At 41.8% G+C, this 26,749-nt stretch overlaps 1 protein-coding gene across 4 annotated transcripts; it reads right to left on the bottom strand.

Moving 5' to 3' along the window:
• Nucleotides 1–180: 180 nt before the first annotated feature.
• Nucleotides 181–26,749, bottom strand: LOC138614959 (anoctamin-9-like). Of its 4 annotated transcripts, none has more exons than XM_069688580.1 (24): nucleotides 26,551–26,749; nucleotides 24,546–24,611; nucleotides 23,295–23,417; nucleotides 22,930–23,069; nucleotides 21,420–21,469; nucleotides 20,948–21,006; nucleotides 20,096–20,175; nucleotides 18,834–18,968; nucleotides 17,452–17,545; nucleotides 15,793–15,853; nucleotides 15,056–15,138; nucleotides 13,571–13,675; nucleotides 11,861–12,025; nucleotides 8,875–8,911; nucleotides 8,232–8,343; nucleotides 7,789–7,843; nucleotides 7,614–7,711; nucleotides 7,316–7,512; nucleotides 5,691–5,843; nucleotides 5,095–5,239; nucleotides 4,897–5,013; nucleotides 4,723–4,816; nucleotides 2,492–2,604; nucleotides 181–1,090 (listed from the first exon to the last, which is right to left on the bottom strand). In XM_069688580.1, the coding sequence occupies exons 2-24, from the start codon at nucleotides 24,603–24,605 to the stop codon at nucleotides 1,057–1,059; spliced, it is 2,310 nt and encodes a 769-aa protein (XP_069544681.1). In that variant the 5' UTR covers nucleotides 24,606–24,611; nucleotides 26,551–26,749; the 3' UTR covers nucleotides 181–1,056. The 4 variants fall into 4 exon arrangements, 3 of the variants coding, with proteins under 3 accessions (XP_069544681.1, XP_069544682.1, XP_069544680.1); XM_069688581.1 differs by having other exon boundaries at nucleotides 26,593–26,749; XM_069688579.1 differs by lacking the exon at nucleotides 26,551–26,749 and having other exon boundaries at nucleotides 24,546–26,544.

Raw genomic sequence — 26,749 nt, 5'->3', positions numbered from 1 at the left:
TGCAGTGACGAGAAAAGGTTGCTTCTGCATCATTGTCTGCATTGCTAGTATAATGTGTATCGGGACGGATGCACACTCGTACAACAGCAGCCAGGCTCTGTTCTCTGCTTAGCAAACCTCACAAGACAACAAATTTCCTTTAATAATTTGCATTTAAACACGATCATCTCTCCACCACTGTGTATAGAATGATTTTATGTGCATACAGTTACAACTTCTGTCTATAAGCAATATGGTTCATTGAATACATATCAGACATAAGTTAAGTATGGCCAACATAAATAACATTTTCATGCAGCACGACTCATTAATCTTTGTCATCGGTGTTGGGTTACAGCAACTCATCACAGGGACCGTGTTCATGTTCTTTACAGCTTGGTGAAGAAAAGAGGACATTAACTTGCATGCCCAGTAATTTACCATAGACTGTGTTTAAAAGTGGACGTAACTTTGGGATTTTAAAAGGATGCCAGATGCAGAAGTGCAATAAAATGGAACAGCACCAGTGATGTGGCACAGCAGACTGAGGTACATTCTGGAAGACACTCACCTTTGTGGTAATATGAGAACATTTAATGTAGCATGGGTTCAACGAACCAAGATAAATTTACAATGTGGGACGCACTTGTCTGGCATGAACACTCAGCTGTGGTTTTCAGGACAGAGCATCGTCTGCCTGAAAGTTTCAATGAAGATTGCATAAACATCTTATGAAATATGCAACAATTATGTTTTTGAAGTCAGGACAGGAACATAACTGAAAAACTGCTTCATGGAACAAGTTTTTAACAAATGAGAAAAAAAGATGCTTTCTTACATTTTAATATAAAAACCTCAGAGGACTGTCAGCTGTGCTGTTATAGTTTAGATGTGAGAGTTGTGTTGTGACATGGCAGCAGAAGAAAATAAAAGTCCAATAACATCCGGACTCATAAGACTTGCACATTATGAAGTACAGTTGCAGTGCAGACCGGTCTTCCTACAGCAAATATTAATTATAAAAATATTTCCACACTTCAAAACGTCAGAGCGAGCAGGTCTTCGGTCATCTCCAGGTCAGACGTCTGTTGATTTGCTGCGTTTAATTTTGCTGAAATTAAGACACAAACACACATTTTTGAATAAGATGAGGAGCTGGCTGAAAGTCCACATAGTTACTCCTGATGGTAAGTTGATCATGTTTAGTGGTAAGACGTTTACTATGTTTAGCATGTTTAGCATGCCAACATTAGCTAAATAGCTGTGAACACCGAGTTCAATTAATTAAGATGTGAAAGTAAATGCAGGTGTTTCATCATGAACCAAAGTACAGAACACATGAAAATGTTGACATGATGACGATGCTGGGTGAAAATTTAGAAGACCAGCTGAGAAATAACAATTGAGCCTGACGGTAACATGAACGTTTCAATAGAATCTATTGAAAAGGTGTTGAGACATCTCCGACTGACAGTTTGGGTTCAGTCGATAAGGAACAATGAAGCACACCAAGCATATTCTATCCTGCAGTTGGCAGCTAGTTCGCTCAATGTTGAGCACAGACCTAGCTGGCTAAAAGCTGACATTCGTCCTCTCCCAGTACAGACTCGCAGTCACCATGCTAACCCTAACCAACCAACCAGCCAGCCAACCAACCAACCAACCAGCCAGCCAACCAACCAACAGTGGCCTCATGGTCTGGTGTCGTTGTTTAAGCGGAGGGTTTTCCTTTGTGTTTGACCTTGGAAAGTGTGCACTGCTCAATCAAATGAGACCTGAAGAGTTTTTCAACAGAAGCTGCTCTTTGGAGGGATTAGTTGTTGTTGAGAGCGTCTCACATGATAACACAAAACCTCTGGGAGAAAAGGTGGCCTTCTGGAGCGGTAGAGACAACATGGACGCTCTTACCCAGCACGAGTCTCTGATTTTGGCCCACAAACGAGACCAGCGGGCCATCTAGATCGGCTCCAGGAGAGACTAACCTGACTCTTCGGTCATCTACTTTACCGAGTCCTAGCTAACACCAAAATACAGGACTTGGTGCTGCAGCAGGACGGCTTCACCTCAACAGAGAGTTTGAACAGAGGAGTCATCAAACAACACGGTGGAGGCGACTGATCTGTGTAAACTAAAAGTGGTGTACCAACATTATGACTGTCATGCTCGCCTGAACCTGAGACACTAACAAAGCAGATCATTGCGGGTCCATCTTTGGTCTGGATCACTGCATCATGGCAACACCTGCCGCCCAGCAGCCATCCACCCACATTATGGACTTTAAAATCTCCCTCCCAGATTTGCTGCTTTTAGTTTGGAGTGATTTCAGCATCATCAGATAACAGTGTTATTGTACAGGTGTTTCACACTGCAGTGAGAGCTCCCATTTGAGGGTCACATTACAGCACTGTTTATTAAACCTTCAAATGAGGTGACAAAAATCTTCAGAAGACATGAAAGTATTTATTTTCTAAGCAGTAAAGTCAAGATATGTCGCGTTTTAAAGCGGACTTACCGTAGCTCCTCCTTCAGGCGAGTCAGTTTGTCGTGCAGCCGATCATTCTTCACCTGAATGGAGCTGTCAGGGACGAACCAGGCTGCTATAAACTTACACACCACCACGACATGCTGTAGAAATACACAACACACAAACAAATATTTAAACAACTTTTTCAATTTAAATGGACAACACAGTCTCACTCACATTTGAAGAAAGTCCAGGCAACATGAATCAAATCAAATATCACAATATTTTTAACAAATACTTGTGCTTTCACAAAGTATTTTCACAATGATATTTTTGATAAATGATCATCCATAATGTGAATATAATGATGAAATAAAGCCCCTCCGAGAATCACCACGTTAACTTGGTGGACGGGTTTGTCCGGAGCATTGGGCCCTGGGGTACGGTTTCTCAAAACAAACTGGTCCCTGGGGTGAGTCCAAACTATCCCCACCATGCCCACAAGAAGGAAACCTGGGCACACTCCTGCAGCCCGACCTGAGAGGGGAGCCCGCTGGCAAGCCTCCACCAGGGCCGTCCTTGGTCAGCGATTCTGTTAGTGACCTTCATGGACAGGATATCTAGGAGCAGCCAGGTGAAGGAGAACGTCAGGTTTGGAGGTCTCAGGTTCGCTTCTCTGCTGTTTGCAGATGATGTGGTCCTGTTGACCTCTTCAGGTGAGTGTGATGAGATGAGGATGAGACGGGGATGAGAGTCAGCACCTCAAAATCTGAGGCCATGGTCCTCTGCTGGGGAACAGTTGATTGCTCCCTCTGGGTGGGGACAGAGCGTCTGCCCTAAGGGAAGGAGTTTAAGTATCGTGAGGTCTTGGTCACAGTGAGGGTAGGATGGAGCGGTGCTGCACCGGACCGTGTTGGTGAAGAGGGAGCTGAGTCGAAGGGCGAAGCTTTCGATGTACGTTCCGACCCTCACCGATGGTCACCAGCTCTGGGTCGTGACCGAAAGAACGAGGTCACGGTTACAAACGGCTGGAATGAGTTTCCTCCGCAGAACTCAGCCTTAGAGATCGGGTAAGGAGCTCGGGCATCAGGAGGGAGCTCGGAGTAGAGCCGCTACTCCTTCAAGTCCTAAGGAGTAAGATGAGGCATCTGATCAGGATCCTCATGGGCGCCTCCCTCTGGGAGGAGACCTCAGGGCAGACCCAGAACAGCCTGGAGGGATTATACAGCCCATCTGGCCTGGGAATGCCTCGGGATCCCCCAGGAGGAGCTGGAATATGTCGCCGGGGAGGGAAGTCTGGGCACACACACAATAGAAGGATGGATGAATTTGTTGGTACTTTCCATGAAGAAAAAAAAAAAAAGAAAGATCCAGTTCTGTCTCATCTGTCCTCCACCAGTGGAGCCCTCCTGCTCATCTTCATCAGTGAGTCCTCCTGGTCGTCTTCATGGAGACACTGGAACAGAAAGGGACTCCTGCCGCTGTCAGACTCTGATGTACTCAGACCTCTGAGTTCAGCTGGTACCTCCTCTGAAGTTCTCCTTGGTTCTTTGTGGACCATCAGCACTGTCCTTTTGTTCAGTCTGGGCTCCATGTTGCTCCTTCAGTCTAACTCCGGTCCCGCGGACCTTCAACTGGTTCCTCATGTGCAGCTGGAGTTACAGGAACATGATGCTCATACAGCCTTTAACATGCTAAGATCATCTTCTCTGTGATCCATTTTCAGGCTGGTGACCACAATGATACCAACCATCAGAGGGACACTTCTCTTCATTTAAACAGGCTCAGTGACTGATTACAACACTGAACACGTGTGACAATAATGAAAGAAAACAATTAGAAATAATTGAGTTCTAGTGATGATTAAATTATTTCTACCAACAAATCTGCCAAAGTCTTTTTAGAATAATGTTTGAAGATGCAATAATGGATCCCCCCCCCCACTTTCTCTTCAATCGGTGAATCTCCCTCTCTAAAGGCTGCAGTTTAAATAAGAAAATTGTTTTTAATTTCAGCACTTTTCAGGAGGAATTAAGCATTTTTTCAGTGAGCTAATACGGTTACAAACAAATTAATCCACAACTGTATGTTCATGTAAAGAACAGAAGAGTCTGCTAAATTAAAAAAATGACATGACTTTATCATAATGCAGCCTTTAAAACCAGAAAAAGACACTTGTGCCATGTCACAACATGGAAAACCTCAGACAACATTGCGTCTCCTATCGAAATATCCATGTAGTATTTCTATATGGCCCAGCTCTTATCTGAAGTACGAACCTCAAAGAGGATGACAAAGGCAAAGCGCACAGCCAACACCAACCAGAACTGGGAGGTCAGAGTGTAGTCGTCCGCACTCCTGTAGTCTCTGTAGCTGCAGACACAACACACACGGTTGATCACATCTGTTCACGACTCGTCTGGATGTCCAGGAGAGGCGTTCAGTCATCTCACCGGCACTGTGTGACGTTAAAGCCATCCATCTCCATCTGATCTAAAAAGTCCTCTTTCACTGCTGGGTGACTCATGAAGGCCGTGGACAGAGTGTCATTAATGTAACCCTGCATGCAGCTGCAACAACAGAACAAAACACGGCATGTGACAACACGGAAACACGTCTGCTGACATGTTACCAGCTGAACAATGACTCACTGTGGACGAGTTTGTCCACTAGAACAAGGACCGTAATGGTAACGGTAGACAAGACGAGGAACGAAGTCTGATGTCACTCCAATGACCAGACCGTTGGCGATCACAGCCAGCACACCGATCACCTCCAACACCTTCGTCCACACACCTGCACATATGAGACAGTTACTTACACACACACACACACACACACACACACACACACACACACACACACACACACACACACACACACACACACACACACACACACACACAGAGACCGTGACACACACACACCTGCACATATAAGACAGTTTTACACACACACACACACACACACACACACACACACACACACCTGCACATGAGACCGTGACACACACACACACACACACACCTGCACGAGACAGTGACACACGCACACACGTCTGCACATATGACACAGAGACACACACACGTACAGTTCCTGTATCTGCAGCACAGATGTTTCATGGATATTTCATGTGGAAAACTGTTTTTACCGGCTTCGACTTATGATTCCCGCCGTTATGATATTTATGTCATATTAGGCCAATTTGCAAAAAAAGTTTGAATCATATGTGAAACATAGAACTCACCGATGTCATTGGTCTTTCGAGGAACCAGCCTTCGTTCCAGGCGGACCATCTTGATGGCATCGAGGCGGATCTCAAAGATGTTGTTGATGAGAGCCAGAAGGGGTGCAAGGGGAAAGGCTGCCACGAATATGGTGGTGAAACTGAACTGGACCACTAAAGGGCACCAACAGCAATTAGCAACATGGAAACATGGAGATGGAATAATTTGAGGAAATTTCTGTAAAGAAGTCTGTTCGGTGCACTTATTTCTCATGAAGGTTAAAGCTGCTTTGGGTAGAAGTTTGACCGGTTGTGGAAGAACCGCGAGATGTGAGCAGCTCTTTTAAATCAGCTGCGGCTCCTTTACCTTAAATAAGACTTTGATTTCCAGTGTTCACTGACTGATAGGAGCTGCTTTAGAAGCCATCACATCATTTCACCTGATCATACTAAAATAAGTAAAAGAGGAAAACTATATGAAAACTGCATAGTGTACAGTGTAGGTGAACACGGGTATGAGTCCTATTTTTGTGTAGTTTTGTCTGTTAGCTGGACCAAAGACTCTCCAATAAAGATTGATTGATTGACAGGTAGAACATGGTGCTTGCTCCCTTCTTTTACTTCTCTCTGTGTGTGTCAAGAAAAATAATAGTTCTGCTGTGTGTAACAGTCAGAAACAAATTAGATCATAATTAGAAATAATATTAAGTCAAATATCACTGAACAGTCATTTAAGAAATGAATTTTACACTGTATGTACATATCATGAGATACACGACAGTCTACTAATATAAAACACACACACACACACACACAGTTGTGATGCCGCAGGTTTGAAGGCTGATGATGTAACAGGTTGAACTTCAGGTGTCAAACCAATAACTGTTTCTCTTCTTTGTCACTAATCTCATGTTACAAAGTGATAGTTCAGGAATGTGCGCCCACATGTTGTTATTATGATTATTATTATAATTATTATTAGGGTGGCACAGCTCAGTGGTTAGCATTATTGCATCAGAGCGAAAAGGTTCCCGATTTCCAATCCGGGCCTTCCTGTGTGAGTCTGCAGGTTCTCCGTGTGCCTGCATGGGTTCTCTCGGTTCTCCAGCTTCCTCCCACCATCCAGAAACATGAACCTCAGGTTAACTGGTGGTTCTACAAATGTCCCTGAGGTGTGAATGAGAGCGTGAACGGTCTTTGTTTCCGTCTGTCTCTGTTGGCCCTGTGATGGACTGGTGATCTGTCCAGGTGAACCCTGCCCTTGCCCAAAGAGAGCTGGGATAGGCTCCGCCCCCCCCCCATGACCCTGTTCAGAATAAAGCGGGTATAGATGATGGATAGATTATTATTATTATTATCATCATTATTATTATATTAATCATGAACCAATGCAGCATGTTGCTGAAGGAGGTTCTGGTGCAGCTTAGTTTAAGTCTTCCTGCGGGAGCAGCCTGTCTGGGCTCCTGGATCTCCGTCCTTTAACCTCAGCACATAAACATCACATCATTTCATCTCATTTTAGTTTTAATATGGTCCTCACATGTTAGTGCTCATATATCTCAAAAGAGGCTTTCTGTGAGGATGCAGTCCACCTTGAAACCAGTTCTTTTCCAGGTGTCAGGTCGGTGGAGACACTGTTGACCTACCCATCTCCAGGAACTCGTTGAACAGGCTGAAGGCGTCCGTGTTGGCCAGGTGGTAGTTACGCAGCCAGTCTCGAAGTTTGCAGATATCACAGGGTTCAACACGTCCCTGTTCATCTCGGCAGGCATTCCTGTAACAGTAACCACACTTCCTCTCCAGCTTCTTTCCAGTGCTTCTGCTCAGACAGCTCTTCAACCAGCTGGAAAACACATGAGCAGATAATATTCAACACATCAACACTGTGTTTTCATGACATCCTGTACTTAACAAGAAGTCATCATCAGAACAAAGCGCACTCACGGCACAGTGAACTCAAAGATGTTATTGAGAGTCTGTTTGAGCAGCATGATCACAGCCATCTGGATGAAGAGGTCTGTCAAACAACCACTGGGATGGCACTAGAAGACACACACACCTCCACGTTACCACTGTGGTGGTGATGCTGTAAAATCATCTGAATAACTACTCTTCTTACCTCCTCCAGTCTGAACGTGGCAATACGCACATAGTTTCCTGGATGGCCATTTATCCTGTGACAAGACAACATCAGTTATCAGTAGGCGAGCCCTCTGAATGTCAAGCTGATTACTATATGTAGGTTACCATGGTTACAGATTACCACGTTGATCTACACCTGTTCCAAGAGGGCCAGCTCTCTGTGATGCCAGAGGATGCGTCAGTCTCGGTCCTACTTTTCAAGCAGCGTTAAAATCATTCACTAAGCAGATCATCAGTTGAATGTGTGCAGTGTGAAATGAAGGAACAACCTCCTCCTCTGGTTCTGGTCTCTACCATGTTCTCTGTAATGTTCTAAGGTCTAGACTTTACTATATAAAAGGCCCACAGCTGATTTGTGCTGTGATTTGGTTGAATATAAAAATGAATTGAAGTGAACTGTGACTGACAGACACAGAGTACCTGCCAAGGAAGAAGGCAACGTAGAAGAGGGAGGAGAAGAGGGTGAAGAACTGGAAGGTGAACATCTTCACCGTGAAGCTCCTCTCTGTGGCAGCGAGTGAGTTCAGCTTCTCTGAATAACACACAAACAAACAAGAATGCAACTGTTGGGAAACTTGACAAACTGTCCAATATTCAGTTAATTTAGAATTCAGTACAAGAACTGTATTGATTGACTGATGAGCCCAATCATTACGACCAGCCGTCTAACATGTGGCTGGTCCTGTGCATGATGTCAGAACAGCTCAGACGAGCTGAGACCTGGACTCTACAAGAGTGCTGGAAGGACGCTGTTGGTAACTGGCTGTAGATCCTTCAAGTCCTCCATGTGTGAGTTGGTGGGTCAGAGTTCAACACATGCCTAACACCGAATGGCCAACACATGGATGATGATCAGGGTGGTAACAGCCCACATGTGGACGAGACCCTACCATTCATTTGCCATCACAGATATGGATTTACAGCATGTTACCAGATGATAATCAGTGTTATTCACCTAATCTGTAATGTGGTTCATTTTGTTTTACATTCACCATTAAAAAAAAACATTTGAAATCTTTCTTTTTAGATTTATTATTAGAATTTTCTCCAATTTTGTTCTCACCAATGTCACACAGCTTGAGGGACACCCATCTGTTGACCTGCAGGATGTTAAACAACAGACAGCAGACATGAAAGACATTAATGGAAGCCATCTTGTATTATATCTGATATGATCCATTCAGTTTGGTTCCTGGAGGCTGACATGAGAAAGACTCTACAAACTTGTGAACATGGTTGGAGGATTAGCTGTAAATGCAGAACCACTGGTGGTTAATAAAGAACATTATAATTTAATCAGTTTAGATAAATACGGTTTAACTTTGTCACAAACTGCAACAAATATACAACAAAACTAAAGAAGCAAAGTCCAAACTAATTATTTGGACAATTATACTCATTTTGTTTCATGTTGAATACTTCATGATACATTAATGTTTTCAATCTGACCGGCTTTACATTGGTGGGAGAAATAGCCCCTTAGCACATGCACAAAGTTCAGGGCTCCACAGGTCAAAGGTCCTTTTCATTTGGTTTTAAATCTTTTACAGTCAGTGTGTAAACAGGTCCTGAACTTGGAAGCAGCTGTCGTATGCGATGATGGATTGCTGGAGTCTGTTCAGGCAGCAGACGGTGGACTCACAAGTGTGCACCTCTGACTTCACTCTGGCTCATTAAGTCTGGGTGGACTGTATTTGGGTGAAAAGTAAGTGCATAAGAACTCCTTTCAGAGTTTTGTTGAAATGTACTTTTATAATATAGTTTCCAGTTTTTGATCTTGCAAATTATAGAAGATTATAGAATGAATGAACAGAAAATCTGCAGCCACCGTTCTTGTATGATTATATGATTAGTGTGTGTATGTTTCTTGGTTATACCTGGTTGAAATCATGCTGGGGCAATTTAGGGTCTTCTATTTAGGGTGACCCACCAGAGGGCGATCTATACTAATGTAACAGGGGTATAACAGAAATTTTATTCAATTCATTCTGTAGAATATTCTCTGGAGAATATTGTTACAATAATAATAATAATAATAATAATAATATTTTATATAATAATAGTATTCTAAAAAAAAAATACTAAACTGGTGATTTGTTTGATGTACATGATAAAACTGATTTTAAGGTAAATTAAGTGAATTATTTCATTTTAATTAGAATTTGAGTGAGTCCAAGAATGTGAAGCCTTCTCACTTTCTGTAAATATAAACCACCAACTGGTTTTATATGAGTTTATAGAAGCACAGGTTCACAGATGTCATCCAAGTTCTCTGTGGTGGATAAATGCCCTGAGCTTTGCTGTGTCTTCAGCTGTGTGAATAAAGGACAATGAATGAAGACTGGGTCAAAGCATGTTCGCCTCCATCCAGGAAAACATGCTTCCTTGTCTTGCTTCCCTTTTCTGACCTGCTGTGCACTCAAAGAGTTTTACTTCACAGTGCAAATTATTTTCTTGGTCCACAGGACCATTTTCTACTTCTCCTGTTTCACCTGCTTTTTGAGAATGAACCCAACGATTGATTTTGGAAAACCAACTGTCTTTGACATTCATCAGAGTTTTTTCTCCTCAGTCTGAATGATACCACTTTGTTGACAAACTAATGTTGAAATGACACAGCTGTAAACAGCAGTAGCTAAGAGTTAAATCGCTTTGTAAGCTTTGTTATTTGGGTAGTAAAAGTGCTTCATCTCCAGTTCTTTCTATGCTGAAGTAAGCTGACTCAAATCAAAGCTCACATTTGGCACTTTGATTCTGACTGAATGTCGTGAAGCACAAAATCTGAAGAACAACAAATGTGAAACAACAAATAATTTCGGTCTAGATTGTAATTTACATGCATGTTGCATTAAAAACCTGCAGTTGATCCAAAATGCTACAGCAAGAGTTCTGACAGAATTTAGAGATCATATTTCTCCTGTTTTAGTTTCTCTTCATCGATTTCCTGTTAAATCAAGAATAGAATTTAAAATTGTCCTGCTGAATTACAAAGTGCTTCATGACCAGGTTCCATCTGAGCTCAGAGAATTTATAGAACCACCTCATCCTGACAGAGCTTATAGAACCACCTCATCCTGATAGATCTTATAGAACCACATCATCCTGATAGATCTTATAGAACCACATCATCCTGATAGATCTTATAGAACATCATCATCCTGACAGAGATCTTCTCTCTCAGCCTACTTGTGGTTCCCAGAGTTTCCACCAGCAGGATGTAAATCAGAGTTTCAGTTTTCAGGCTCCCAGTTTGTGTTCAGGAGCAGAAACCCTCTCTAGCTTTAAGGTTAGACTCAAAACTCTCCTTTTTGATAAAGTTTATAGTTGAGCTGCTCAGGTGAACCTGAACCATCCTGCAGTTCTGCTGTTATAGACCGAGGCTGCTGGGGGGACCTCCCATGATGCACTGGGCTTCTTTCCTCTCACTCTTTCACTCTATAACTTGTATCTCACCATCACATCTCATTAACTTCATGTTTTTCTCTCCCATAGTTTCTTATTATTATCTGTTGTCTACATTCAGTTCCTTCGCTCGCATAGTTTCTGTTCTTTCTTTTGCAGATGTCCCGTCATGGAGCTGCATGTCCCTGCTCTGTGATTGTTGACCCACCAACAGTTCATGTCTTGTATCTCTATGCTGTCCTTTTCTCTCTCAGCTCACTTCTCACCCCAACTGGTCGAGGCAGATGCTCCGCCCACCTCTGAGCCTGGTTCTGTTAACAGATGTTCTCCACCTCTGATCCTGGTTCTGTCGGAGGTTTCTTCCTGTTAAAGGGAGTTTTTCTTCCCTCTGTTGTTTTTCTCCTTTAAAGAGGAGTTATTTTTCCCTCCTAGTTTATGTGGGAATTGTTGAATTGTTGGTTTCTCTGTATAATATTGTAAAGTCTTGCTGTAAGGACTGTAATGTGTTAAGTGCCATGAAATAATCTGTGTTGTGATTTGGCGCTATATAAATAAAATTGAATTGAATGAATTTAAACGTAATGTAGACGAGTAATGGATGTTTCTCCCAGTCTGCCCACACAAGGACTCGGTAGAGGTATACAGACCCGGGTCATGATCTGAATGGTGAGGTAGTGCAGCACAGCTCCCAGCATCATAGCCACAGTGTTGGCGTGGTCTTTCAGGAACTCCCACTGGCACTTAGACATCAAGGGTGCAGCGACCACTCGAAACACCACCAGAGCATGAGCGAAACCGATGATCAGCATTAACTGCAACACAAACACACCAGCATGGAGCTTCTTTTAACCCTCTTTTGCCAGGTGTTAGTCGGATCTTTTCTGTAAACATGTCATCTGATTTGAAGCTTTTTCACTTCTAAATTCTTATTTTCCAATAAGTTTCACTCATGTTCCAAAATCAGCAGGAAATAGTTGAGTTTGTTTTAACTGACAATAAAATCTCCTTCCTGCTGTTCCAGCAGGATTGAACTGGTTGTGAGGTGGTTTAATGCCTGTAAACGGCATGTTCACTTTCCAGTATCACACTACAGATAACTCAGTTTGGTTGTGTGTGATTGTCGCAGTGCTGTGTGATTGTCACAGTGTTGTGTGTGATTGTCACAGTGTTGTGTGTGATTGTCACAGTGTTGTGTGTGATTGTCACAGTGTTGTGTGTGATTGTCGCAGTGTTGTGTGATTGTTGCAGTGTTGTGTGATTGTCGCAGTGCTGTGTGATTATTGCAGTGTTGTGTGTGATTGTTGCAGTGCTGTGTGATTATTGCAGTGTTGTGTGTGATTGTTGCAGTGCTGTGTGATTATTGCAGTGTTGTGTGTGATTGTTGCAGTGCTGTGTGATTATTGCAGTGTTGTGTGTGATTGTCACAGTGTTGTGTGTGATTGTTGCAATGTTGTGTGTGATTGTCACAGTGTTGTGTGTGATTGTCAGTGTTGTGTGTGATTGTCGCAGTGTTGTGTGTGATTGTCGCAGTGCTGTGATTGTTGCAGTGCTGTGTGATTATTGCAGTGTTGTGTGATTGTCGCAGTGTTGTGTGATTGTCGCAGTGCTGTGTGATTGTCGCAGTGCTGTGTGATTATTGCAGTGTTGTGTGTGATTGTCACAGTGTTGTGTGTTATTGTCACAGTGTTGTGTGTGATTGTCGCAGTGTTGTGGGATTGTTGCAATGTTGTGTGTGATTGTCACAGTGTTGTGTGTGATTGTCAGTGTTGTGTGTGATTGTCAGTGTTGTGTGTGATTGTCGCAGTGTTGTGTGTGATTGTCGCAGTGCTGTGTGATTATTGCAGTGTTGTGTGATTGTTGCAGTGTTGTGGGATTGTTGCAATGTTGTGTGTGATTGTCACAGTGTTGTGTGTGATTGTCGCAGTGTTGTGTGTGATTGTCGCAGTGCTGTGTGATTATTGCAGTGTTGTGTGATTGTTGCAGTGTTGTGTGATTGTTGCAGTGTTGTGGGATTGTTGCAATGTTGTGTGTGATTGTCACAGTGTTGTGTGTGATTGTCGCAGTGTTGTGTGTGATTGTCGCAGTGCTGCGTGATTATTGCAGTGTTGTGGGATTGTTGCAGTGTTGTGGGATTGTCACAGTGTTGTGTGTGATTGTCGCAGTGTTGTGTGTGATTGTTGCAGTGCTGTGTGATTATTGCAGTGTTGTGGGATTGTTGCAGTGTTGTGGGATTGTTGCAGTGTTGTGTGATTGTCACGGTGTTGTGTGATTGTCGCAGTGTTGTGTGATTGTTGCAGTGTTGTGTGTGATTGTTGCAGCAGATTAAAAGAAGACATGATGGACAAACAGTGTCTTACCATGACTGTCACCAAAGCGAGGACCAGAGTGCTGCGCAGGTACGAGTGTCTAAACTGTTTGGTCTTACAGTTTGGATCGTTGACTATTTCCATTATTAGTTCCTCCTGTTGACACATACAAGCATGCAGACATTAAATGCACACATTAAACATATATGAGCAGATAACAGTCACTGACTGATCAAAATGGGCTTTGAATTATAAACATTGCTGATGATCATCAGCTGATCAGAACAAAACCTGGAACAACAAACTTGTTTGAATCAGTTAGTATGATCTGAGTTGTGCTATTATATTACTATTATGGTTGTTGTTATTGTTAGTATTACTTTTATTGTTGTGATTATAATTATTATTGTTATTATTACTAGTATCATTGTTGATATTATTGTTATTACAATTATTATTGTTATTATTACAATTATTATTGTTATTATTACTATTTTTGCTATTATTATTTATATTATTCTCATTAATATTAGTATTACTGTTATTATTATTATTATTTAGCACAGGCGTCATGTTTAACACATCTGACATTCACCCTTAACACAGGCTAATATTCCCCCTTAACACGTGACATGTTTAAAACTGGTGAGTCAAACTGAAGAAATGACTCAATGCCTTAATAACACACCTTAAAACATTGATTTCATCATGATGACAAAAGTGATTTCTGATTTATAGCATTAATAACTTACATTATTCAACTCTGTAAATGATTTAACATTAAGCAGGAGAACTGAAACTTGCACCCTTATAAATTAAACTTGTTTTATAGACTGATGAGATTCAGTTGTTTGGGAAGAACAGCAGCACCGTATATTGTAAAAAGGACATCACATACAGTGTCAATCTGAAAAGATCCTGAAGGTGAAGTTTAAGGTGGCAGCATCCTGATTTGGAGTTTATTGCCTCTGGGTCTGGAAAGCAAACCATCATTGAGGGAATCTAAAATTCCTGTTTTATCAATATATAAATTATAATGTCAACTGTAGAACAGGAGAAGTTGGGTGATGCAGCAATGAGTCTAAACATTGAAGTAAAACTGTACAGAAAGAAAATCTGTCTTCTGATCGCAGCAGATATCCTCAGAAAGTGTCTGAGCTCTGTGAGGAAGAACTGCCCCAAACTCTTCTGAACGTTCAATAAAGACACACAAGACAGGAACCATTTGTGTTATCAGGTCAAATACATTGTGCTCATCTGCATTTGACTCTGATGAGGGAACACGTTTTTTTTTATGAGTTTTTAAATGCAATGAAATGATTCACGTTTACATGACTGCATCTTTCTGTGAGTTTCCGTTTTCCTGTTTTTAAATGAAGTTTTCATTTTTCTACCTGACATTTTTTTGTTCAGTTTGATGATTCTGTATTTACACAATATGTTTTCCATGTTTACAGTCACTTGAGCTCAGTTGGACATTACAGTGAACATTAAATCTTTCACTGTGTGGTCTGTAAGTCAGGCTGAAGGCTGTACCTCCTCCTCACACCAGTCATACACCTTCCACTGAGACACATGCTTTGCTCTGTGTCTCTTCCACAACTCCAGGAACAGCGTGGCTGAAACAACACAAAGAAAATGTCACCAGAACATTGTCAGTACAGAAGGTCAGATTAGATCAGATCAAACATTAGATCAGATCAGATCAGATCAAACATTAGATCAGATCAGATCAGATCAAACATTAGAACAGATCAGATCAGATCAGATATCAGATCAGACATCAGATCAGAGCCTGTAAACAGAGATCTGATCTGATCCCTCCTGGTGTGATCGGATCACAAGTGGTCAGCTTCAAGTACAGGTGTGAACACACAGAGGATGCTGATCTGCTCAGACCACATTCAGAGGTGGTCTGGGACACACGTGGCCAAATTCTGTTAGTAATGTGAACACAATCGGTCCAGAGGACACAGTGAGACTGCCTACTCAGCTGACGTCCTCTGAATTTCAATAAAAATAAATGCAGCTCCGTGTTCCTGTGTTTGTATCTGACCCGGTGCGCCGATGTGTTACTGTCATGTTACAGCATGTTCGTTAGTTTTTATATATATTTATGACATATGCTTATCTGCATACAGAGCGGAGAAGTTAGCAGTGGTCACTTCTAACACATGAAACTCCAGGTGTGAAGCTGACCACGTGTGATTGGATCACACCAGGATGGATCAGGATGGTTCATAATGCAGGTGTATACTGGGTCAGAGACTCACCCCAGATTGCCATGAACATAGCAAAAGCCACCGTGCCCTCATTGTCAAACAAATGGCTGACCTGTGTAGATACAAACACATCATGTATGTTATGAAGAGGAAAGATCAGCATGTTTTACCACACAGACAGACAAACAGCAGGACAATGTCAGTGTTTACAGTCCTGAGTAACCAATTCATCACTCAAATAGACTGTTGGAGCCGCTAAAACCTGTTATCCTCATTATGACCTGGTTGGGGTTAGGGAATGTCTCGTTGGGGTTAGGGAATGTCTCGTTGGGATGAGGGAATGTCTCGTTGGGATGAGGGAATGTCTCGTTGGGATGAGGGAATGTCTCGTTGGGGTTAGGGTCTGTCTCGTTGGGGTTAGGCAATGTCTCGTTGGGGTTAGGCAATGTCTCGTTAGTGTCTGTCTCGTTGGGGTTGGGGTCTGTCTCGTTGAGGTTAGGGACTGTCTCATTGGGGTTAGGGACTGTCTCGTTGGGGTTAGGGACTGTCTCGTTGGGATGAGGGTCTGTTTCGTTAGGGACTGTCTCGTTAGGGTTAGGGTGAGAGATTCTTGGTATATGTGATAGTACTCACAAGCCCCCACTGCTGTAATACAGTTCTCCAATAAGAAAAATCTATGAAACAATGCTAGGAGGAAGGTTTTCTGTTGTTTGTGCTCAGTAACTGAACAGCAATTTGACCCTTCAGAGGCTTTGGGTTTGGTCCTGAAAAGGTTCTGAACAGCTCAGCTGATAGAAGTCAACCCTCATGTGGGCAACAAAGGCCAAACATGGAGAAGGAATGGAATGTCTGATCTGAACCCTGAAACCAGAGAGTGATGGTCAACTTTGAGGTCATGTTAAAAGGTCTAATAGGTAAAGAGAGGACAGAGCTGTCAGCCGATCAACACAGTTGAAAAAGGTCTTCAAGCTGAAGAACGAGGCCTCTGGTGACTCTGGGTTTCTTAAAGTAGTAGAAGGGGCCGTACAGGTTCAAAATGCTCTGGTTCTGGTGGCTGCTGAAGAACAAGTGTGGTAAAAGTCCAGGGAGGCAGTCAGAAGGACTTTTGATTGGACTTAGACTGTGTTTCGTAAAGGAGAACTGTTGACACGGACTGTGACATTGTTGAAGGTGGGAGGAGAACTTTGAGGAACTCCAAACCCTAACTCACATGTCCTCCCAGGTCAACTCTGCCTCAACCCAACTGGTTAAAGAAAATGGCTTGAATCACCTCCGGTTCAGGTTTTCTTGGAGGCTTCTTCCTTTTAAAAGGGAGTTTTTCCTTCCAGCTGTTGAATATGCAGGAATTGTTGAATTGTTGTGTTTCTATGTAATATTGTTAGGTCTTTAACTTTGTAAGGTGGCCTGAGATGATGTATATTGGGATTTGGCATTATGTAAATAAAACTGGATTGAAATTTGAACTGAAAAGGCAGGTTTGAAGACTATAAAGACGAGAATATGAAGTTGTACGATTGTAGAAATCAGTGATTTTAGAGTCCAACTCAGACTGGGGAAACTGCTGCTTTTAACTTCCTTTTTTAATTGTTCCCTAGATTAATTCTTATTACTGTTACACATTCATAAATGCATTCTGCAAAATGAATTCTTAAGTTAAACTGACTGCAGCTGGTTAAAGAAAAAAGATTTTAAAAAAATAGCTGCATTCACCTTTGCGTAGGTGCACGTGTCAGAGAGTTGCCACACTTTGCACCTTTTATCACAGCGAGGACACATGATGATGCTGGACTGACACACTTCCTGACTGAGGACAAAAATTAAAGCATTAGAGGAAGTAATAGTGATTGAGCTATCGCTTAGTCATACATTTTCAAATTCAACATACTTCTTAACAGACTTATATAATTATTTGAGGTTATGTTCATGCAGAAAGGAACAGTCTTGGACAACCTAGCACATTGGGCCCTATTTTTGTTCACAGTACAGATAAAGTGCAAATCTAGACGCATTGATATTTTGGTGCGGTACAAGGAGCTTTTTTACCAACGGGCTCCGCCCAGATGGGTGGAACGGTGCCACACGGAGTGCGTCGCTGGTACATAATGTTGGTGTCAATTTTGAGATGAACTTTCACATTCAATTCTCCCGATGCAGTTTATTTATTAACACCATCACATCAGAGCACATTGCTCTTCATAAAATAAATGTATTGTAAATAAATGTATTGTGCATATTTTACTTCTGCTCACTTCTCAACATCTTTCCAACACCTGATTTCACTACAAGGATGGATCAATATGGTCCAAAACAGTTCCTCTTGTGTGCGAATGGAGTGCAGCATCGAGCACGGAGCAGGATGAAGGTCAATGCTGTGCTGTTTGCACACAAGAGCAGCAGTTTGGGAACGAATGATCCACCCTCTTATATTATAATGTCAGTGTTTATAAGATGCAGGTTTTGGTCTTCCATCATTGAACCTCTTCCTCCACTGGGCAGCGGTTCTCGTAATACCAGTGAAGAGTTATTTATAATATTATTTCCCTCTTCACAGCTGTTTAACATCGTCATGGTGATGATCGACTGTAGCACCATAAATTCAGAGATCACAGACCAGTCTGTCAGGTTCCTGCTGGTAAAAGTCCGGATGGTGTCGGTCTGTTTCTTCTTCACTCATTACAAACTGACAGCACGCTGCAGCACAGAGGTTTTAAAGTGTGGTGACCACAATGATACCAAACAGCAGACTGACCACTATTCTACATTTAAACCGGCTCAGTGATGGATTACAACACTGAACAAATGTGTGACAATAATTAAAGAAAACAGTTCTAAATATCACTAGAACTCAGTTATTTCTAATTATTTTCCAGAGTAACCAACAAGTTTGTGGAGGCTGGTTTAGAATAATCCTTGTAGAAGAGGAAATAATTGATCTTTTTTCACACTTTCTTTACTCTGTGACAGACTGAAGGCTGTACGTTTACAGGAGAAAATTGCAGTTGATTGCATGATTTTTTTCAAGAGGAAGAAGCATTTTTAATGAGCTGTTGAGGGTACTAATAAATTAATTTATGTCTGTAAACCTGACTTACATGAGAGGGTTGGTGTTGAAAAAGGCAAGTCCATACAGGAACACTATGAGACCCAGAGCAGCAGCCGGAACCAGCAGTTTGGTGTACCATCCCAGCCACAGGTAATACAGAGCCACCTTCTCTCCAAAGTAACACCTGGAGCGAGGAAATAAAGAGAAGACGTGAAAAAACAAACATATCAATACAGCAGTGACTACTAGGGATGAGCGAGTACAGCAGTATCTGTATCTGTAGAGATCCACTGAAATGTCCTTCATTTAATCCACTCGTACTTCAGCACCCATTAAACTAGTCCCTGTCCTCAGAACCAGCTTCCTGTGAGCATCTCGTGATGATGAAGAGATAGTCTTCAGGCAGGTTTGATCTACTTTACACAGCCAGCAGCCAGATGACATGTGTGAAAGGTCACAGAAATGAACTCTTCTTTTAATGCTCCTCTCATCTACATCACTTGTTGTGAATACAAATCAGTGCAACACTATAAGTGTGTGTCTGACAGTGTTCGATATTATCAACACGTGACTGATTTCAATGAAGCTACAATAAACCGCTTCAACACAATACTTGGAGTTAGAAATCTAAACCTGTGGAAATGATTGAAATTGAATGGGGCTGATACAGATGCTTATCCAGAGACATTTGTATTGACTGTAAATATTGTGTATAATTCATAGATAAAGCAGGTCACTGAGAACAGACTGATTTTCACTCATGGTGATCACCTGTAAGAACAATTAGTGTAATTCAATATTGTAAGAAAATAAAAGTTTAGACTGATCAAGACACTTGCACTATATATATTCATTATTATCCTTATTTGATTATATGTTTCACTGCATTAACTCTTCTATACATCTAAATACTGACAAAGATAGACAGTTAAAGCCAATTAAAGACTGTTCCTGTGTTTTGAGTGCTTGTATAATAGTTAAATAGATTATTGTGTACTGCAGCCCCCCTCTTGGTCATTCAATAGCAGTCGTTGTAGAGCAGGGATTTCCCTCAGATTTAATGAGGCGGGGTAGAGAGTGCCATGTGACTGCTTTCCCTTCCATGTTGTTGCTTTGGACACTAGTTTGTCATAGACATGGAGAACATGCACGGTAAATGATCTGACCCTAACCCCAGTCACAGACAAATACAAACAGTCAAAGACAGTCGTGGACAAATACAGACAGTCGCAGACAAATACAGACAGTCGTAGACAAATACAGACAGTCAAAGACAAATAGACTGACAGTTACAGACAGTGACAGACTGACTTGACATGGTTGACAGGTTGTCCTGTAAAAAGTCCCGACCATCGAGCCCACTTCTTCGTCAGCTGTTTCTGCTTTTTTCTCTGAAGATCATGGAAAAGAAATGTGACATACAAACATCAGGGTTTATCGTTAATTTTGTCCGACATAAAAAATAATAAGTTTCACATCAGCATCGAAACCTCTGTTCAAACATATCTTTAAAAGTTTGTGTTCAGATTTAATGTCGTTACCTTCAAGTAGAAACCAGACAAACATTGTGCTCCCACTGCTGTATTTTACTGTGACACCAGACACAGGTTCTCTACACTCTACTGCTCTGTTCTGATTCTTTACTGGACTCTACTGTATTTTTAGTCATTTGATTGAAAGTTAAGAGGGTGCATATTAGTACATATTTCTTTAAATGTTTTCACCTTTAAATTTCCCCTTGCAGTCATTGGGAAGGTCTAATTACAGACAGGATTTCATGAGTCCACACTGTACAATATAGAATACAGTAACAAGTGCATCCTACTGTGATCTACTGTTTGTTACGCAGCAGAGGCTCTTCACACAGCTGCATTTCTTTTCTGTACTTTATTTCATTATTTGTTTGGACCCAGTTAAAGCAAAGATGAGCAAATAAAGAAGTATCTTATCAAACAATATCAGAGGGGGAGTTATGATGTCTCTCCAGACACAACACAGAAACAACCGCTTTAAGTATGTTTTCATACAGTCTCGATAAGGTCTGGTCTGATCTCTTCGAATGTGTTCGATGCAGCGGCACCGTTCGGGTCCCTGAACACACCAGCTGGGCCTCAGTGTCAGCAGATCAATATGAAAGGAGCAGTTGGTGAAAGGTTGACTGACCTCGTGGAGGCAGAACATGGTTTCAAACACATCCTTCATCAGCAGCTCCTTCAGGTTTTCTGACACAACAAAACATGTCTACATAAGGATGTTGCGTTTCCTGTTCCACATCAAAACACAAATTATATACATCACATCAATAGTTCATACTTTGTGCCTGAAAAACATTTGTGGCCGTTATGTCTGCTAGAAGTTGTTTTTTGTGTTTGTTTAATTCTTTGCACTATTGTTTATCTTAGTTTAATTGAATACTATTATATTTTTATTGTATATATTCTGCATTTTTATATTTAATATTTTTTACTCCCTATTTTTTTTTTTTTATTGTTACTTTATTGCTTTGTCCTGCATCTATAAATGCTGCTGTGGCGAAATACTTTCCCCTTGCAGGATTAATAAAGTATCTATCTATGTAGAAGTTTACGAAGCCACAGAATATATTTAACAACATGAATTCAACGTGAACACTCACCTCCTGTGTTGATGAAGGTCTGATGAAGAATGAAGTGAACGATTCGAATCCTGGAGGAACAATACAACGTTTAAAGAAATGTCTTCTGCATCTGTGGTTTACAGGCGAACTTTAGATACATGTCAACTATTTTAGTTTTGACTGTTTATTTCAGAATAAAACTGCTTTATTAGATCCGTTTGTTTTATTAAGCAGATATAATTTTTCCTCTTTGACAACAAGTTAAAGCAGCTTCTGTTCATGTAAACTCAGTTAATGAAATGTATATGATTGTTCGGTTATTGCGTTCATCTATTCAGGTACTTGTATCCGTGATCTCAATCTGTCAGTCACCACCCGAAGCTCATGACTAAGGAATTGTTCACTGTTCCACAACCAGAATGGGATCCTCCTCCTGAATCAGAGGTTTGACAGCAAACTAAACTCTCCCTGGGACGCCCTGGTACTTTTAAAAATGGGAACCAGTCCACAGTCACTGAACCCAAGAGTGCAGAGCCTTCATCATCTCGGCGTCAGACCACATCCCCTCCGGCAGCCTCCCCACTGAGGAGCTTCTGAACTACAGTAGAGAACACAATGCTCCCAGAGTGGGTTTGGACTCCTTCAGTGTCCTGTGGTTTCAGAACCAAGACGCAAGCAGCATGTTGATGCCATGTAGGTTTTAGGATGGAAGTCTTAAAGCTACCAACTGTCGCTGGACTGCATAAATAACTCATCAGGAGTTCGTTCCAGAGTGCACTTAATAAAGGAGAGAAAGAACAGCCGGGAGGTTCATTCAGAGAGTTGTCGTTATTTCAGAGGAGAATGTGTCTTCAGTGCTGAAAATAAACATTCAGGAAGCACTGTGGAGGGTTAGAGGGGTAGGGTTAGGGGTTAAAGGGTTAGGGGTTAGGGGGTTAGGGGTTAGACCAACAAAATATGGTTCAAAATTAAAACAAATGAGCCTCAATTGTAGAATAACGGGAAACGTTTGAGCAAACTATTTTTATTGAAGACACACTAGCCAGCGGATGTAATTAAATCCCATTAAAATAAAAGTATGTTGAAAACAGAGAGCACAGTAAATCAGTTTGTTACTCTGAGCTGTTTGATAAAAATAATAACCCTGCCTCATTTGTACATCTCGATCATGTTTAATTCACAGAATGTGTCTCATCAGTTATAATATCACAAGAGGCACAGTAGAGAGAACAAATACTGTCCATGCTACGTATGATGCTATGCTTGTCATGTGGTCAGGAACACGGCCCGACATTTACACGTTCTATGATCCCTTCATGTTAAAAACATGTCAGTAAGCAGCTGCTGTATTTGAACGATAATTACACCTCTGTTAGCTGATCCTGGAACACATGGATATGTTTCACTAAGGTGTGTGTGTGTGTGTGTGTGTGTGTGTGTGTGTGTGTGTGTGTGTGTGTGTGTGTGTGTGTGTGTGTGTGTGTGTGTGTGTGTGTGTGTGTGTGTGTGTGTGTGTGTGTGTGTGTGTGTGTGTGTGTGTGTGTGTTACCTGGTAGCCTGGGTGATTCCTCCCCTCACATCTCCACACCAGTTGCAGGCGTCAGACACTTTGAGCAGGTACTGGTAGTCTTCAAACATTTCACTGGGAGCACGGAGGCCGAAAAACACTTTGTCCTCATGGCTGATCCTCTGACACACAACGACACACATCACAGCGTCTTCTAGAGAACATGACATCACAGCTTCTAGAGTACATGACATCACAGCTTCTAGAGAACATGACATCACAGCGTCTTCTAGAGAACATGACATCACAGCGTCTTCTAGAGAACATGGCATCACAGCGTCTTCTAGAGAACATGACATCACAGCTTCTAGAGAACATGACATCACAGCTTCTTTCCAGAAACTCACAGTGACCGTGATGTTTTTCTTCTCCAGCTGCTGAATGAAGGCTTTCTGTCTCTGAGACTTCTGGTCCGTGTCTTCGTTCATCCTCTGGCCCACTAGCACGTAGTCAAATGTCCTCTGGGTGGGCTGTCCAAAGACAAGACACCCCGATCAACATGGACATACAGACAGAACACACATCGCTTTGACCCCAAAACACCTTTCTTGTCTCCTGTGATATTTCCATAGAAAGAATCAAAGTTAAACCTCAGCCTGACCCGGTTTCAGGGGAACCAGACCTCTTTCAGAGCAGTGAGACTCACATCCAGGTTCAATGGGTCACAGTTAGTAAACTGCATCTACAACCTGTCAGACCGGTACAAACCAAGGTTCGTAGTACACACTACATAGAAGCACACACTACATAGAAGTACACACTGCCCTTCATGTACTTTGGGTCTGGTACTGGTTCTACGGTTCGGCCATAATTCCAGTGAATCTTTTAGACAACGCAATAAAATGTTTTCCAACTTTCTCATGAGAGTTTGGTGAAAACCCATCCATGTCGGATCGGATCCATCTAACACTTTCAGGAAGAACTGTGATGTCTGGTGAGCCCGACCTCAACATGAAGCTTCTGGAGGACACGAGTGTCTCTGCCACATGTACAGGGTTCAGATTTACATGTGAACATGTGATGGAGGAACACAGATTACTACACGTGTCTCCATTGAAATGATTTCAGCTGTCAGACTCTCACTAGTAAACCAAACCGGTCTCTCAGCGGTCAACACCTGCAGCTGAGATCACATCAGACCAACACCTCAGCAGGTGAACACCTCTTGACTGCTCAACACCTGTCCTGTGTACCCTGTTATCTAACTGGCTACCACCACTCATCCAACGAGCCAGCTGGGTTCTGTCCCAGGTTCCGGCCTGAACGAGGTTCTGGTTGTTCAGGTGTATCCCTGCAGGTACAGGAAACACGTTCCAGATATCGGGGCTCTAAAATAAAAGCAGCTCATGTCAGAGGTTGAGTGTTGAGGAAACATGATGGACAGGAGTGGAAACAGGAAGTTCATCTTCACATTTGATCCAGAAACAAAGTGTGAATGAGACATCAGAGAAGAAGTGTGTACGTGTTCATGTCTGATGTCACACAGGTTCATCAGAGGCTTCTTTCATATGCACACGTATGTTCTGTGTTTGCATGTTACTGATGACGTCTGTCTGGTTCATGTAGGAAAAGTTCAGAGACCGTCAGTCGATTCTCACCAGTGAAGGAAGTAAAGGCTCCGTGGGGGGGCGGACACTCGGTCTGTCCCACAGCTCCATGGTTTCCTGTCTCTCACACACACACACACACACACACACACACACACACACACACACACACACACACACACACACACACACACACACACACACACACACACACATTTTTAACAAATGAACATAAAGTTAGTCCAGTTTCAGGTGTGTTACCTGTCTCACCTGCTGTGTGTGGCTCAATAACAGTAACAATGACAATAATAATAATAACAACAATAGCAATGATGATGATCATAATAATAACAATAACAATGATCAATAATAATAACAATGATAATAATAATACTAATCTGAACTGATCACTTTGTTCTTTTGAACGCTTACAATAAGCTCAATTCTAAATAGGATTTGTTTACACATACAAACACATATATTCTCACTGGTATTTTCAGTTTAGGCCAGATTATTTTTTTTTCTTTCATATTTATTAGTCTTATGTGTTTTTATTGCTTAGTTTGTTTTAATTCTGTTTTAGAGTTGTGCAGCACTTTGTTTCAGTAAATAAACTGATTGCTACATTTTGCATAATCAGAATCAGATTTTTTTTTTTAAATACAACAGGTTTCCTTGGTGAGTTAGTATGAACCACATTTTACTATAAGGTGCAACTTTACACAGCAGGTTAGACCGTATGATGTGTAATAAAAGAATACTAACATTGGTCTTTCCGCTGTTCTTCAGGAGTCTGTATGGTAGGTTAATATACTGGCAGTTTAATGACTCCTGATCTTCAGCAGGTTACAACATGTGACTTTAAATTTGTCGTGGTGTTTTATAGCTGCTGATCAAATGAAGCTTGAACATTCCTTTGTGTTCAACTTTCTGTTGGTTTGACATTGATTCAATAGTGAGCCAACTATAATTATTTTTATGTCACCAATGAATCATTTGGTCAAAGACAAAGATATTGAGTTTAGTTTGAAGAAGACCAAGAAGCATGATTCCATGAGAGAAGAGTCTCTAAGATTTGGTTTCCTGAAGTGGAATGTGTGATGAGTGCAAAGATGTTGATCTTCAGAGTCATACATATTTAAAAGCAACAAATGATGAACCTGGAAAGTGCTCAGAGCGCTGCTTCCAGCAGAGAGTCTTTATCCTGCTCTAACAGTCATGAAGCAGCCGGCAGGTCCAGACTTGTCCGACTCACTCAGCTCTTCATGTCTGATTTCTCCAGTTTGTCAGACTGGTTCCTGCCCTGATACCAACTGCAGAGATCCACCAGCAGATATGCTTTGCAAATTCTAGAGATGCAGCCTCAACAGTGGATACAGCCTCAACGGGGGAGGGGGGAAGGGGGTTTGGTGAGTGAGAGCAGCTGGCTGATTAAGGAACAGAAAGCAGGTGAGGTGGGTGTGGTCAGCAGGTAACAGCAGGGACAGAAAAGACCACAAGTGAACACAGGGAGCTGACACTAAAAGACAGACTTTCAAAATAACTGAAAATTAAAGAATAGAAGAAGGTTTAAACTAAAACAAAAGTAACTTTCAAACTAAAGCAGGACTACAAACCAACAAGAATACAAAACTGATGATCAAATCATTAAACCTTGAGGAAAATATGACAAAATAACAGCTGTGTCAAAGAAGCACAAACATTTGAAACTGATATTAATCTCTGTTTTGTTTTTTAAATTGAGACAGAAACAATCAATGCAATTTTCTTAGTATTAACTGTGGTGAGGAAACAATTAGCAGGTTTGTTAACGGCATGTTATATTTATTCACGAGTTTTCGACCTAAAATGAAACTGAATTCTGTTTGTCTGTTTTCTGTGTTTTAATGAGAAATACATACAGATTTGATTTCTATTTACATCCTGTGAACATCTGATTTTCTGAAAGTCTCAGACTGCAGATGAACAAGACGACAGCTCAGTGAATGTAGAGATCAAACTCCACATTCAGAACTTCCTCAGGTAGACTCACCTCAACACATCGTCACGAGCTTACCTGGGGTCAGGGGACTGAGGAAGAGCTCGTGGGTCTGTTTACCTCGGCAGTCTGGAGGAAGTTGTTTGAGAGTTGATGTGAAGTTCAGTCGGAAGATCTGCGTCCATCCACCGCGTCCTCAAAGTGTCCCATCGTCTGACCCACTGACCCGTAGCGGGAAAACAGAACACACACTGGTCTCAACACGAACTGCTCCTCG

This window comes from Brachyistius frenatus, unplaced genomic scaffold, assembly GCF_029030835.1.
Source record: "Brachyistius frenatus isolate BFR_SWC_R1_liver_20210118 unplaced genomic scaffold, ASM2903083v1 Contig_638, whole genome shotgun sequence".
NCBI lineage: Eukaryota > Metazoa > Chordata > Actinopteri > Embiotocidae > Brachyistius > Brachyistius frenatus.
The sequence above is the reverse complement of the archived record's forward strand: the minus strand, read 5'-3'. Positions and strand labels throughout refer to the sequence as shown.

Bases quoted from the DNA above. Each gene is read 5' to 3' on its own strand.
- LOC138614959 (XM_069688579.1), bottom strand. From the start codon at position 24,710: ATGTGTGTGTGTGTGTGTGTGTGTGTGTGTGTGTGTGTGTGTGTGTGT. The intron at 20,176-20,947 runs GTCAGTCAACCT...CATGATCTTCAG, and splicing joins CCATGTTCTGCCTCCACGAG to AGAAAAAAGCAGAAACAGCT. The intron at 5,014-5,094 runs GTGAGTCATTGT...CTGTTGTTGCAG, and splicing joins AGTGGACAAACTCGTCCACA to CTGCATGCAGGGTTACATTA.